The sequence below is a fragment of the Morchella importuna genome (assembly GCF_003444635.1).
Source record: "Morchella importuna strain M04M26 chromosome Unknown Morimp01GS036, whole genome shotgun sequence".
NCBI classification, from domain to species: domain Eukaryota; kingdom Fungi; phylum Ascomycota; class Pezizomycetes; order Pezizales; family Morchellaceae; genus Morchella; species Morchella importuna.
In genome coordinates, this window is record NW_025763433.1 from 1 (window position 1) to 14,410 (window position 14,410).

Here is a 14,410-nt window from a genome sequence, read left to right on the forward strand (position 1 = left end):
ATTGGTACGAGATGGACGAAGAGGAGGAGGACCGGAGGATTAAAGGCTTTCCTACTTTCCTGTACTCGTTTTTCCGTATCTCCTTACTCGTTTTTCCTTTCCTTTGTCTTTCTTTCTTTCTTTCTTCCTTTCCTTTTGTCCTCGGCGGTGTTTGATGGCGTGCGATAAGTCTTGTACTTCAAAGCAATATAAAAATATCTATCTATCTTCTGTACCCTCTATAATATAACGCTCGTCCTTACCTGGCATACCATACCAGGTAGGATCACTCCTATATCTACGCTGGTTCTCAATATATACGCTGTTACTCCTCTTCCTTACGAAGACCTTCCGCCTTGCTTGACTAACTCGACAGCTACTACTGTCGCACATCGTACCCTGCGGCATATCTGCCATCGCCGCCCCTTGAGATCAAGGGCAGATGACGCCTACCTCTATTGGTATGAAGGGTAGGGATGCTGGCGAGGAAGAAGTCCTATAAGTCAAGCTAGGTGACTGGACCAAAACTAGAGCAGAGGGACGAGCTGTAATGGGGATGCTAGGATGGGCCCGACCGTGACTTCGATCAAAATAGAAATGGTAAACGGGTGTAACAGAGCCACAGTAGGGCTGTTACAAAAGTACCTGTTCTACCAGTCAAGCCATACGACCCTAGGGTAATCACCGCTTGTTCTACTTTGATTGGTGAAGACAAGGGCAGATGAGCCCCTACCTCTATTGGTATGGAGGGTAGGGATCCTGGCAAGCAAGAAGTCTTAAAAGTCAAGCTAGGCGACTGGACCGAAACTAGAGCAGAAAGACGAGCTTGTCAAATAAAAAGAAGGGTAACCCCAAACATAAGTTACCCTACCTTGGAAGTCAACCTTTGAGGCATAATAACTTAGCAACCGATGCTCGGAAAATATGCTTTACTACGTCGGAAAGGATCCTGACGATGCTCCGGTCCATTTGGGTGGTTGAATGAACGGATTGCGGAGTTGAGGAAACACTGCAAAATAAACACGTTTTAGACCCCAAAAATAACCCCCGGAGCGTCGAACTGCCGGAACCCTCCTGTTTCAGTCCGGCGCACCTTTGAGGGGAGTAGGAGTACGACCCAAGCTACTAAAAGCAAACCTTGTTTTAAAAAAACACCAAATCTATTCTAAAACAAATTGAATAAGCAATTCCACTAGTTCTTAGGGTCCCGACCAGCTCTTGGCAGAGATTGCGTGATTTGACTCGGGCGGAAGTTCGTCCGAGGTGTGGCAGCGACTCCTCTCGCCCCTCATAGAAAAAAAGTCGCGGTGTCCCCGGACTAGGGAGGAACGGACGGCCTAGAGAGGAGAAGCGGGAAAAAAGGGGCGGAACTTCGATAAAAGTACTCGGTTGTCCCCAGTTTGAACTCGGGGAGTCATGGAATCTTTACTAGCGAGGAGACCCCTTAAAGTTATTAAGTTTTTAGACTACAAATACGATCAAAACTAATAAACTCCATCTTTCGATCGAACGAGCCAATGAATCCATCGTTCCCGTTTACCACTTCAATTTTGATCGAAGTCACGGTCGTGCCCATCCTAGCACCCCCGTTACAGTATAACTTTAAGCTCCTCGCTTAAAGAACACCACGAAAGGAAAAAATCTACCTGAACATCTGGGACCGCTCTCAACGCTGAAATAACCAAGCAGTTAGCTTTCTTTTATTCAGCTTGGGCTGGCATGGGAGAGGCTAACATGTTACTATGGTCTCCACTGTATTCGTCAAAGGGTTATAGCGCCCATATTCGCTTAAAGGGTTATAGCGCTCATATTCACTCAAAGGGATATAGCGCCCAGCTTCGCTCGAAAAGAGACCACATCTAGGATCGCTCCTAAAAAATCCTGATAGCCCCATTGATCAGAGGACCCCATTCCCCATCTGGGCCCCAGTCCCAACCAAAGTCAATGTCCCTCCGTCCACGATGACGACAGGCAGGGTCCGGAAGAGGAGGATAACTGGCTTTCTTCTGGCGCCACCATGCCTCGTAATGCGCTTCGAGTGCCAGTTTCTGTCTCTCATTTCGCTCTTCTTGTACCACTCTCTGCCGCATCCACTCCGCTCCCCTCCCATCTCGCTCAATCTCCTCCTGCATCCACCGCACCTGTTCCCGTTTCTCCCTCGCTGCCGCACGGACACGAGCCTGACCAACACTCCTGTCCCCTTGTTGGAAGAAGGGATAAGGACGATGGAAATCCTCCCGAGTCAGAAACGGAACCTGGTTGAAATGGCCGTCGAAGGTCGAGGTCTCCAAACCTCGAGGAACAGCTTGTCTGTGGAAACATTAGCGGGAGTAAGAGGAGGTTACAAGCCCCACTGAACCATGCCTACCTCACAGCACTCCGTGATCGGACAGTTTTCCGAGCAACTCTCCGAGCATATACAGAGTTACCACCATCCAACTCTAGGAGATCGGTAATAACCGGACATGTTGAGGATCTAAGCCTCGTCTCCCGGCGAGATCGACTAGCGTTAGATAAAAGCGCTTGTACGATAGACGAATTGACCGCGATGAACAAAGAGAGGAATAGAATAAAGAAAAGCATTGTTGCTGAGAAGAGATGATAAATTTGGTGTTGTGTGTGGAAAGATCGAACTCCCTGGAGTGTAGAATGAATAGAGGAAAAGGAACTCTTACCCTCCGAAGTTCGACGGATACCCCGCTTTTATAAGCGAACTCCTATTCCAGTTCCGACAATCAGCGTGGTTAGCCGAAGCAGGAGTTCGGTCCACCTTTAACCGAACCCGGCATTAACCGTGGGAAGAGACAAGGACACCGAGTTTACCTGGTCCGAGGAATGCGCGCGCGCGTTCGAGGCCCTGAAAGAGGCCTTCCAACCCGCCCCCGTATTAGCCCACTTTGACGCCGAGCTAGCCACCAAGGTTGAGACCGATGCCTCCAACTTCGCCAAATCTAGCATACTGTCCAAAATCCACCGAGATGACATCAAGTGGCATCCAGGAGTCTTTTACTCCAAAAAGAAGTCGTAAGCCGAACGGAATTATGACGCTCACGACAAGGAGTTAGGTGCCATTGTGTCATGATTCAACGAGCAAAGTCACTTAGGAGGAACCTCCAGCCGGAGGGAAACCCCGATGGAGAAAACCAGAACCCAGAACCAGCGGGTAATGGTGGAGGAAATTGAATAGTCCCACCAGTTGGTGGCGCTCCCAACCCAGGAAAGGACTAAGATAGTTCAGACTTGGAGCCGGAGGGTGGAGATAGGAGAGGTTGGCGGAGATACCTCAGGAAGATGCTGGAGAAGCAGTAGAGAGAGAGAGCCCTGGCCTCCATAGCCCAGTTCATGAGACCTCAAGTGGCCGAGAACCAAAGACACCTCCCTCTGACCAAGTTCAATGGCAAAGCAAACAATGTGCGGACCTTCATCGGGCAATTTGAGAATGTCTTCTACATTGAAAGCCAGTCCTTTACCTCCGAAGAGGTTAAGATCCGATATACTGGTAACCTGATGGAAGGAGATGCCCCGGTCAAGCAGTATGAGGCTTACCACAACTCCATTGACCAAGCTTCTGTAACGGGGGCAACCTATCTATATATCGCTAGAATCCAATAGAATAGATGCGGCCGTGCAAGATAGAAATCAGGTGCAGATTTATTCAAAAAAAGATACTATCGCTAGAACTCAATAATCTTTAAGGGCTCTGCTACCGATAATTCCAGATGATGAAGATGAGGATCCGGACAGTTGGGCGGGAATGATCCTGAGTACTTATACTCCAAAGGACTCTATTCTCTGCTCCTACTTCCTTACTAAGTTCCGGCGCTGCCTTCTAGTGGAAGGGAAGCAATACCATCGCTACCCCGCTTCTCTCTAAGCGTCAGCGAGTGCTTCCGGTTCCGAAGGCAACCGCCCTTAGTCAAAGCCTTTTGTAACACCTGCAGCCTTTTGTAACGGGGGCAGCCTATCTATGTATCGCTAGAATCCAATAGAATAGATGCGGCCGTGCAAGATAGAAATCAGGTGCAGATTTATTCAAAGATACTATCGCTAGAACTCAATAATCTTTAAGGGCTCTGCTACCGATAATAGTCTACTCGAAGATGAGGATCAGGTCCGTTGGGCGGGAATGATCCTGAGTACTTATACTCCAAAGGATTCTATTCTCTGCTCCTACTTCCTTACTAAGTTCCGGTGCTGCCTCCTAGTGGAAGGGAAGCAATACCATCGCTACCCCGCTTCTCTCTAAGCGTCAGCGAGTGCTTCCGATTCCGAAGGCAACCACCCTTAGTCAAAGCCTTTGTAACACCCGCAGCCTTTGTTGCCACACAACTAGGGCCTGCATGAATGAGCTGCCGCTCAGGTGTAAGCTTAATCATTGCTGTAGAGCTTCCGCTTATTGTAGACTTCCCAGGCATAGTCTCTTCCACTGGCGGACTTCCAATGCTCAGAGGATGTGGAGGATCGCTGAGCACTCAGAGCTTCACTCTGGCTAGCCTTCTAATCATTGGCGAGGCACAGACTCGTCAGTCATTGCTCCCATGAGTAGATCCTCTTCCTAGCGCTCAGAATGTAGTTACTCTGACAGTTGGTAGCTAACCACACTGCCGGTACTTGCATGTCACTGTGCAACTGGCTTCTAACAATAACTCTCAGCATGTAACCGGGCCCTGTGTGTACTCATACACCAGACAGTTGAAATGGCTCCGTTACACCTTTGTTGCCACACAACTGGGGCCTGCATGAATGAGCTGCCGCTCAGGTGTAAGCTTAATTATTACTGTAAAGCTTTCGCTTATTGTAGACTTCCCAGGCATAATCCCTTCCGTTACCGGCGGACTTTCAATGCTCAGAGGATGTAGAGGATCGCCGAGCACTCAGAGCTTCACTCTGTCTGGCCTTCTAATCATTGGCGAGGCACAGACTCGTCAGTCATTGCTCCCATGAGTAGATCGTCTTCCTAGCGCTCAGAATGTAGTTACTCTGACAGCTGGTAGCAAACCACACTGCCGGTACTTGCATGTCACTGTGCAACTGGCTTCTAACAATAACTCTCAGCATGTAACCGGGCCCTGTGTGTACTCATACATCAGACAGTTGAAATGGCTCCGTTACAGCTTCTGCCAACCAGATAGCTGGGATGTCTGTGGTGTGAGATGAGCGATGGAAGCACTGGGATTCCTTTGTGGATGCTCTCAGAGCAGCCTTTGGCGGAGCCATCTCTAGGGATGATGCTGTAGCCCAATGGAATACCCTTACCCACACAGCCAAGGGGGGAATAGACTCCTCCCCCAATAGCATTATTCATTTGAAGGAAGACTGGCTATGAGGGTCAGTTAGTGAATGATAAGATCCTCAGTTCCCTCCCTCCGAACCTAGGCATGAGCTGTGCCCTCTTTACCCCCGTTGCACCTCTGGGCTTCCTGCAGCCTGGGTTTGCCAAGGGGTTATCCGCAGAATCCCACAGAGGCACTGAAACCGAGATAAGCTCGATGGGAGGCCAACTTCGTGGAGTTTGACTTCAAAGTTGTATACCGCCCTGGAAAACTAAAAACGCCAAGCAGACATCTTGTTGCGGCGTTGGGACCACGCCCTTTAAAGAGGGCGGTAAGGCTCATCAAGACCCTGAAATTCGCTTGTTTAAGCCAGGACAACTTATAATGGGTTCTGTCCAATACCCGATCGTTATGATCAGCTCAGCATGGGCAAGAGCAGCCCAAGTCTGCAAAACTCATACCGGTGCTCCTGGATGAAATCGGGGCTCGAGCAGCCTTAGATCCAGGGTACCTTTCCTTGAGAAAAGCCATTGAGAACACCTCTGGGAATCTGGTGAACCAAGACCTCACTTTAAAGGACGGAGACGTCTTCTATAAGGAAAAGTGGTACATTCCAAATTATCGAGAACTGGAGCTCACGATCCTGAGCGCTCTACATGATTCGAAGACTGCTGGTCACTTTGGACAATTCAAAACGGCAGAACACCTTCAGGCACTCTCCTTCGGCTAAAGATGGACAACAATGTGGAAGAATACGTTCGGAGTTGCGATACATGTCAACGCGTTAAGGCCTCAACACACAAGAAGTATGGGACGTTGCAACCTTTAGAGGTCCCCTCTATGCCTTTGGAGCTCCATCGAAATGGACTTTATCGTGAGCCTGCCTGAATCTGAGGTCTATACCCGTATCTGGGTTATCGTTGACCGTTTCATCAAAATGTCCCACTTCATTCCGCTCAAGACCAAAGCAACCATCCAAGAGCATGCTCAAATCTTCCTACGGGAGAGATGGCGACGGTATGGATTTTCTGAGGAGATTATCTCCGATCGGGACTCTAGATTTGAAACAGATCGTCCTCAAACTGACGGACAAACTGAGAAGAGTCAACCGAACGCTAGAACAATATCTCAGAAACTATTGCTTCTATCAGCAGGACGATTGGGCAAGATTACTCCCGCTTGCCGAGTGAGCCTACAACATGGCCACCCAAGAGTCAACCAAAGTATCGCCGTCCTACGCGAACTAGGGGTTTCAACCAGATTCCACTTGGCCCTCACTTAAACGGAAACTAGAAAACTTCGACGCCTCCAGCGCGGCGCAAGAACAGCGGAAGAAATGGTATGATCAGAAACATGAGTGCTCCAGAACTGAAGGTCAGGAACGAGGTGATGCTGGACCGACGCAATATTTTAACCAAGCGATCATCAAATAAGCTAGATCACCATAAAATCGGGTCCCTTTGAAGTTGTCGGGAAACTTGGCGTCACGTCCTACAGGCTGAATCTACCCTCTCAGTGGAACATTCATGATGTCTTCCATATATCTCTGCTGGAACCGTATTGGGAGTCAAAGGACCCTCAACGAGCTATAGTGCTTCCACCTCCGGATGAGGTTCAAGGCTGATCGTGGGGGAGAAGTTCGTGCAATATTGGATTACCTGGGAGAGCTATCTCAGAAGACTTCAGGGAACCGTACAAAATGTTGCAAGGAACGGCAGACGAGACGCTCCGAGAGTTCCATCCGAAGTATCCCGGAAAATCACTGAACTCATGGGTGAAACTTTAGAAATCCTCAAAATACGGCTATTTTTTCCCATCGGTCTGACAGTGTTCGGATGCCGTTGTTTCCCTGGGAAGCAATACAGGAAAGTGAAGGAAACCGAGGCAACGGAGTGTTCTGCGACAAGGGTGGAGAAAATGGATCTCCCTTTGTTGGGATACACGTTTTCACTTGAGGTTTCCTTTGTTAATAGAAATGGATGCGGAAAAATAGAGTGTAACGGAGCCATTTCAACTGTCTGGTGTATTTGTACACACAGGGCCCGGTTACATGCTGAGGGTTATTGATAGAAGCCAGTTGCACAGTGACATGCAAGTACCGGCAGTGTGGTTAGCTACCAGCTGTCAGAGTAACTACATTCTGAGCGCTAGGAAGAGGATCTATTCTTGGGAGCAATGACTGACGAGTCTATGCCTCGCCAATGATTAGAAGGCCAACCAGAGTGAAGCTCTGAGTGCTCGGCGATCCTCTACATCCTCCGAGCATGATAAGTCCGCCCGTAGTGGCAGGGACTATGCCTGGGAAAGTCTACAATAAATGAAGAGCTCTACAGCAATCGTTAAGCTTACGCCTGAGCGGTAGCTCATTTGTGCAGGCCCCAGTTGTGTGGCAACGAAGGCTGCAGGTGTTACAAAGGCTTTGACTAAGGGTGGTTGCCTTTAGAACCGGAAGCACTCGCTGACGCTTGGAGAGAAGCGGGGTAGCGATGGTATTGCTTCCCTTCCGCTAGCAGGCAGTACCGGAACTTAGTAAGGAAGTAGGAGCAGAGAATAGAGTCCTTTGGAGTATAAGTACTCAGGATCATTCCCGCCCAACTGTCCGGATCCTCATCTAGAATTATCAGAATCATCTCCTATTATCGGTAGCAGAGCCCTTAAAGATTATTTAGTTCTAGTGATAGTATCTTTGAATAAATCTGCACCTGATTTCTATCTTGCACGGCCGCATCTATTCTATTGGATTCCAGCGATACATAGAAAAGGCTGCCCCCGTTACAGTAGGAGCAGGGAACCGAATCCTTTGCAGTATAAGTACTTAGGATTCTTCCCCCCCAACTATCCGCATTCTCTCCAGTCTTTATCAGAGCTATTAAGTATTTTCTACTCGGTAGCAGAGCCTTAAAGATTATTGAGTTCTTAGCGATAAATCTTTGAATAATCTAAACCTGATTTCTATCTTGCACGGCCAAATCTTTCTATCGGATTCTAGCGATACATGGAAAGACTGTCCCCATTACACTCCTAGGTCATCCCTCTGGGCATAGCTCTGGAGCTGTGCTTGGACTGAGGACATCTGTTCCTGCATGTAACTGTAGGCATTCCTGAGCAGGACTCAGTATCGCTTAAAGAAAAACAAAAATTAATATAATTATAACTATATTGCTCTAAAAAAAGAAAATCAATTCAATCATGATTATATTGTCACAACAAAAGCAAAAATCAATACTATTATATTCAAGTTCTACCGAGAAAATCAAAAATCAATATCATGACATCATCTCAAGAAAAGCAAAAATCAATATATCAATTAAAAAAAAATCAATGTGTTAGCAACTCAAACTTGAAAAAAGCAATCTTAATTACCAACTTCTCAAACCTAGCCAATCAAAACCTTTAAATAACACATTGCATATCGGTATATCTCTGTACTTATAACATATCTCTCCCGGCAGTACTTCTCACAGTTCTCCCCGGTATGTTAAATTAGCGAATACGCACAATCGATAGAGAACATTCCTAATATGCAAATTAACAACAAACGGCATGTGTTAGTATTTTTGGGGCCCTGTGTAGCACCTTCTTAGCCCTCTGTCCTTTTTCGGGGTCGGTTTACCATGTATTACCGATTAGCTGAGTGTCATAAGCCTAACGGATACCACACTACAGGCTGCATATATATACCAATTATAATTATGAAGAAATCATTCAATCAACAGGATATTTAGCTAGCTAATGTATTACATAGTGTTTGAAAACTTCCAGATACTATCACTCTTTTAAATATCTACTTGTAGATCGGGAGATAGACTATGTAGGTATCTGGCTACAAGTACGTTTTAATTTGTATATAAAATGTAGATACATCCATTTGCATCGGCCCGTGCTCAATATTTCCATGATGTCTAACTACATGTAGTGCTAAAGCTTCTCCTCTTATTGAACGATCTGATATTTGAACTAAACGTCGAAGCTCATTCCCATCCATTCTTGGCTCATTCCATCAACTTTATAAATAGGTCTCTTATCATATTTCATACCATGCCTCTTCTGAGCTCGAGCAGTACCAAAGACGTTGGATTTGCAAATATAGGGCGGCTTGATCGATCGAGATCCTAACGTCGGCTTCATTTATAGGATTCATTACTCTCGATATGCACATGAAGTACTTTGAGCAGAAGTACATTTGCTAATTCAATCTGTTATTACCTGCTTATATTGTACGGAACTGTGCATCAAATGTACATGTATGTAGATGTACGTATGTACCTACTTGTACTCTACGTTCCCGAATTTTCTAACCCCGGTGGCTAGATCTAGACTTCTTTAGATATTGGGCTTTCTGTGATCGTGTTCACTTTAGAGTAAGATGGGATGAAATATCCCGGCGGCCTAGTGCACGGGTCTGTCTGTGGTCCCTGCATCGTCGACAATCACCACCACGAGTAGGACGAATATGCAGAGTATGAACATGATAGAAGAGATTACTCACTGGGCTGAAATCGAATCCGGATATCGGGCTACCGTCCGCTTCCTTTGTCGATCACCAAACTCCTGAGGTCATCCGATCAACGGATGTTATTACCTACATACATGCAGTACCCTTCCTTAGGTAGAGTAAACTAAAGTACTCTACAGCTCTACCATAGTAAACCCCCCCCCCCCCCCACATACACACACACACACCCACTTCATCGAAACCACTTCTCTTATTTTCTCGTTTGCTCCTCCAGTCTGCTTCACTCGATGGCGAACCTTTCCCGCACATCCCTGCGTGACCTCGGATCTCTCCTGAAACCGTGTGCTATCTGCCCATCTCCCGAGCGCCAATAATCGAAGGCTAATCTGCGACACAGGAAGTTACTGAATAGATCAAAATGTTGGCCGCTGAATTTGAATGGAATTTTAGCTGTTATGCACTCCCGGCCGTATAGCAGTGTATCCCACCCCGCACAAACCCTAGTCCTTTCCGCTCCATGTATACTTGCAATTATATTTAACTCTATTCGAACAGGCGTCACTCCCGCCAGATGTATCTCCGGATATTAGAAAATCTTTAAAAGGACCTCTTGGCGTGGAAAATACAACTAATATTCCGCTAAAAACCTATAATGTCACGAAAGTCGATGCAAGACCAAAATTGTCAGAACATCATAAGATACTATTTGATGACAAAAAAATTTCTATCCCGTGGGAAGAGGGCAAGACATCACATTTGTATAATTTTCTACCTTTGATTCATTGGATATAATTAACTAGTGTCCCTAGCCAACATTTGTGGATCAGGGATCATTGTCAATGCCCGGAGTGTTTCCACCCTGACACAAAACAGCGACTGTTGAATACATTTTCCGTAAGTAATGCACTTTTAAAAAACTATTAGTATTTCTAACAAGCAGTAGATTCCAAATCATGTTAGACCAGAATCCGTTGAGGCAACTGAAACAGGCATGCAAATCTCATGTTAGTGATTCGGTTTACTTCTTAATGGACCAAAAGCTGTAGAATGATCTCTTATGTATATATCAGGGAAGAACGGGCATAAGAGTTTCTTTACGTGGGAATGGCTGCATCTACATTCTTACAACCCACGACTCGAAAGATATTTGTCGCCGCAGTATGTGTCAAAATCACCAATTTCTGAAGTAGGGAATCATTATACTAACCAAGGGACCAAGATTCAAACTTTGGGGATCCGAAATTACGGAGTGTCCGCCTGAAGTGGAATATGAATCGGTAATGGAGACGGAGAAAGGGGTTGCGGAATGGACAAGAAAGATAGTGGGTTGCCCTGTATCAAGAGGTGTCGGGTATCAAAGTTCAATCTAACCAGAAATTCCCAGTACATCTACGGCTTCTGCTATATAAACGGGGTTCCGGTCAACCCTGATGCTACGAAGGCACTCATCGAACGAATAGCCCATATCCAGCATACCCACTACGGTATCTTTCTCCAATATTCCTTTTTTCTATGCCTTTTTTAAACCGCCGGCTAACGAATAACACTCCCTTCAGGAGGCTTCTGGTCCTTCACATCAGATCTTGCTTCGAAAGATACAGCTTACACCAGCCTCCCTCTCTCTGCACATACAGACACAACCTACTTCAGCTCTCCTGCTGGTCTTCAACTCTTCCATCTCCTCTCTCACACCGGTGGTACTGGCGGTCAAACATTACTAGTTGATGGTTTCCGTGCGGCGAAGCTCCTCCGTGATGAAGACCCTACTTCGTATAGAATTCTGTCGAATACACGAATACCAGCGCATTCCTCTGGGAATAATGGAATCTCGATACAGCCTTACGCGCCTTTCCCGGTGTTGAATCACCACCCAGTCAATGGCGAGCTATTCCAAGTGAGGTGGAATAATGATGATAGAGCAACGATGGATCGATGGAATGACCCTGATGAGGTTGAGGCATTTTATGACGCAATTAGAAGTTGGAATGAGGTGCTCAAGCGCAGAGAGAGCGAGTATTGGGAGCAGTTGGTGCCAGGAAAGGCGTTGATATTTGATAACTGGAGAGTTCTTCACGGAAGGGCAGCATTTGATGGGTCGAGGACGATGTGCGGGGCCTATGTTAGTAGAGATGATTTTATGAGTAGGTTTATGATGACAAACTCGAAGAGGGAGGATGTTTTAAGAGCACTTTGATTTTATAGGTTAACCTTTTACCTCCTCTTTTTCCCGAGGCCTTAAACAATTGTAAATACATATATGTATGATTCCTAAATATTGCTAAGGCACGTATGAGGCGATTCAACCCTAAAGAAGTGCATATGTTGGTCATCGCGATCAGCTAACACAATCTAAGATAAGTGAAGCTAGGACCGCACCACAGCATAATTTAGCTTTATTCCGCTAACCTTTCAAATTGTTTATAGATACATGTATTGTTTCTTTTCTTGGTAAAGCCTGGCCATCCTCGGTCATTGTTGTGAAGTCAAAAAAAAGGAGAGAGAAAAAAAAAAGGAAACCCGTTCAGACAAACCAAAAAAGGCTCTAAGATATTCAGAACGCCTAACAAAAGCAACAATAGAAGGGCACAACTCTGGAAGAAGGGCAAATACATCCTGCCTGCAGAACCCTGCTACGACACGAATGCCATAGTCCCATAGGGTCTAAATCGGTTTAATCTATCCACCAACAAACATTATTATTCATTCTCTTACAGCCACTGCTATCAAAACTGCACCAAGAAGCTTCGGTTAATCCAATCAACACAAAGGAGCAACAATATCGCTATTATTACTCAGTCATTGTGTTTCATGGATAACCACTAGTTTACCTTTTCGATGGGGATTTGGGAAAATAGTCAACAAGCGGGAAGTGATTACCTTAAAGTGGAGAGCAATAAGTGAGAAAACAAGTGCTTTCAGGTCCTGTACGAGGTAGTAAAAGACACGAAGACCTTCAGGATCAGCAGACTCTTGAACGTCTACCAGTGAACCAATTTTGGCAGTCTTGAGTCGGGCGGATATCTATCAGCAACCAGGACTAGATATAAGGACTTCAAAAATCCACCAACCTCGAATGAGATGTGTTCATTTCCGAGACGAATCTCGAGTTCTTGACGACCATCCTTGTTCTTTGGGGGCCATTTCGCGTCGTCTTCTCTGTTGTTTTTAAGTTAAATTATAATCTGATGACTCCTTTGAACGCTCTATACGGAAATTTACTTCATAATTTCACTCTCTTTAATTATACGTTTGATCTCTTTGATCATGAGAGAGCTCACGCACACTAAAAACTCCATCCAGTCAATATTGGTTCAAAATGTGACCGCTTGGGGGGATCATTGGTAACAGACTTTCCTTGCGTATCAAAGAGTCATTACGATAATTCGAGTTGTTGGCATATCGAGCCGTAGCGCTGCGGCCATCCCCGAGCACACGGAAATCGAATTCTGGAATAATTTTAGTTGTTAGAAATTGTTAATCATAATTGGTGGTGTGTGGTAGGGGGAAATACCGAGAAATTCATGCCCGAACCTCCCGTTGTGCCCAGAGTAGTAACGCAAATAGAACTGCTCGTTGTTGGCAGCCATCGTGGGGTTTTGAAGATTGTAATAAACTGTGTGGGGTGGATAAATTGGAGGTCAACTGTTGTGTTGATAACTGAATCTTAGAATGTCGTCGAGGATTTTAGTGTAGAGCCCCTTGCACATGCCAAGGCCACATTGATGCCAAGAAGCTTAGAGCTTACCTCAAGGATGACAAGCTTAAGCTGCAAGGGAGCAAGGAATCGAAATTTTTGGAGACGAGTCTTATCCCACTCAGAAACTCTACTTGTTGGGGGAAAAACAAATATAGTCCAGGAGACAATACTTTGTTACACCCGTGACGTATTTACCCTGCAAAACGTGCGTGTCGTCAGGTCCACTCATTCTTTTCTTTTCTTTTCAGTTTGATCGTGAGCTGTCTGGGGCTCTGCCCGGAGAGGAGAGGGGGGTCACCACTGCAAACGCACCGTTTCAGAACCGGGGAACAATTTCGGACGATTGAAGGAATTACTAGGAACCGAACGATTATCTATTCGCACTCGTCTCGGTAACATGCCATGGATTAAAAGAAGAGCTTAACACTAGTAGATACATGTAATACCTGTAGGTACATGTAAGCACTGTAGGTGTTTTTAATCCCATTTACTGACCTGGCCATGCGCCTAGCAGGTTCTCTATTCTCGAGTAAAGAACCTACATACATACATACATGTATTTATTTACTCTACATATGTATGCACAATCCGCATATATCATGTAGGTCTGTATGGAGAAGAGGGAAATATTATTATCGTGCAGAGAACATCAGTATGTGCGTAAACTAGGAAACGGTCCACACTCTATCACGATCCACTGGTTTGTGGAGTTGCTACCGATCGGGATGACGATGGCCGGCATTAATAAGTCTCGACGGAACAACGGCGACAAAAGAGCCGCGAGCGGGAGCCAAAAGTCTGGGCGAAGTTCCACACACTTTCTACGTTGAACAAAGCATGGTTTGGGTCCAATGCAGGCGGGGTGGGGAGGTGAGCAAGTCACGCAGAGGTGATAGGAAGGTACATACTCGCAATACCTACTGCGATGCTCGAGAAGGTGCTCCTCGCTTCATCCGTCAAGGTAAGCATACAGAATTGGGCCAGGAGTGAAAGTTTCGGGCAGAG

General features: G+C 46.0%; 2 protein-coding genes across 2 annotated transcripts; one reads left to right on the forward strand and one right to left on the reverse strand.

The window, feature by feature from the left end:
- Positions 1-9,995: 9,995 nt before the first annotated feature.
- LAJ45_09389 (uncharacterized protein) lies at positions 9,996-11,915 on the forward strand (the record flags this gene model as incomplete). The annotated part of the gene is made up of 10 exons (XM_046118932.1): positions 9,996-10,048; positions 10,106-10,187; positions 10,264-10,466; positions 10,518-10,602; positions 10,652-10,712; positions 10,779-10,866; positions 10,928-11,030; positions 11,093-11,192; positions 11,265-11,849; positions 11,911-11,915. 10 exons carry the CDS (start codon positions 9,996-9,998, stop codon positions 11,913-11,915), a joined length of 1,365 nt encoding a protein of 454 aa, XP_045967747.1.
- Positions 11,916-12,369: 454 nt separating this feature from the next.
- LAJ45_09390 (uncharacterized protein) lies at positions 12,370-13,295 on the reverse strand (the record flags this gene model as incomplete). The annotated part of the gene is made up of 6 exons (XM_046118933.1): positions 12,370-12,384; positions 12,586-12,711; positions 12,777-12,864; positions 12,928-12,991; positions 13,059-13,154; positions 13,220-13,295. The coding sequence occupies 6 exons, from the start codon at positions 13,293-13,295 to the stop codon at positions 12,370-12,372; spliced, it is 465 nt and encodes a 154-aa protein (XP_045967748.1).
- Between the last annotated feature and the right edge of the window lie 1,115 nt (positions 13,296-14,410).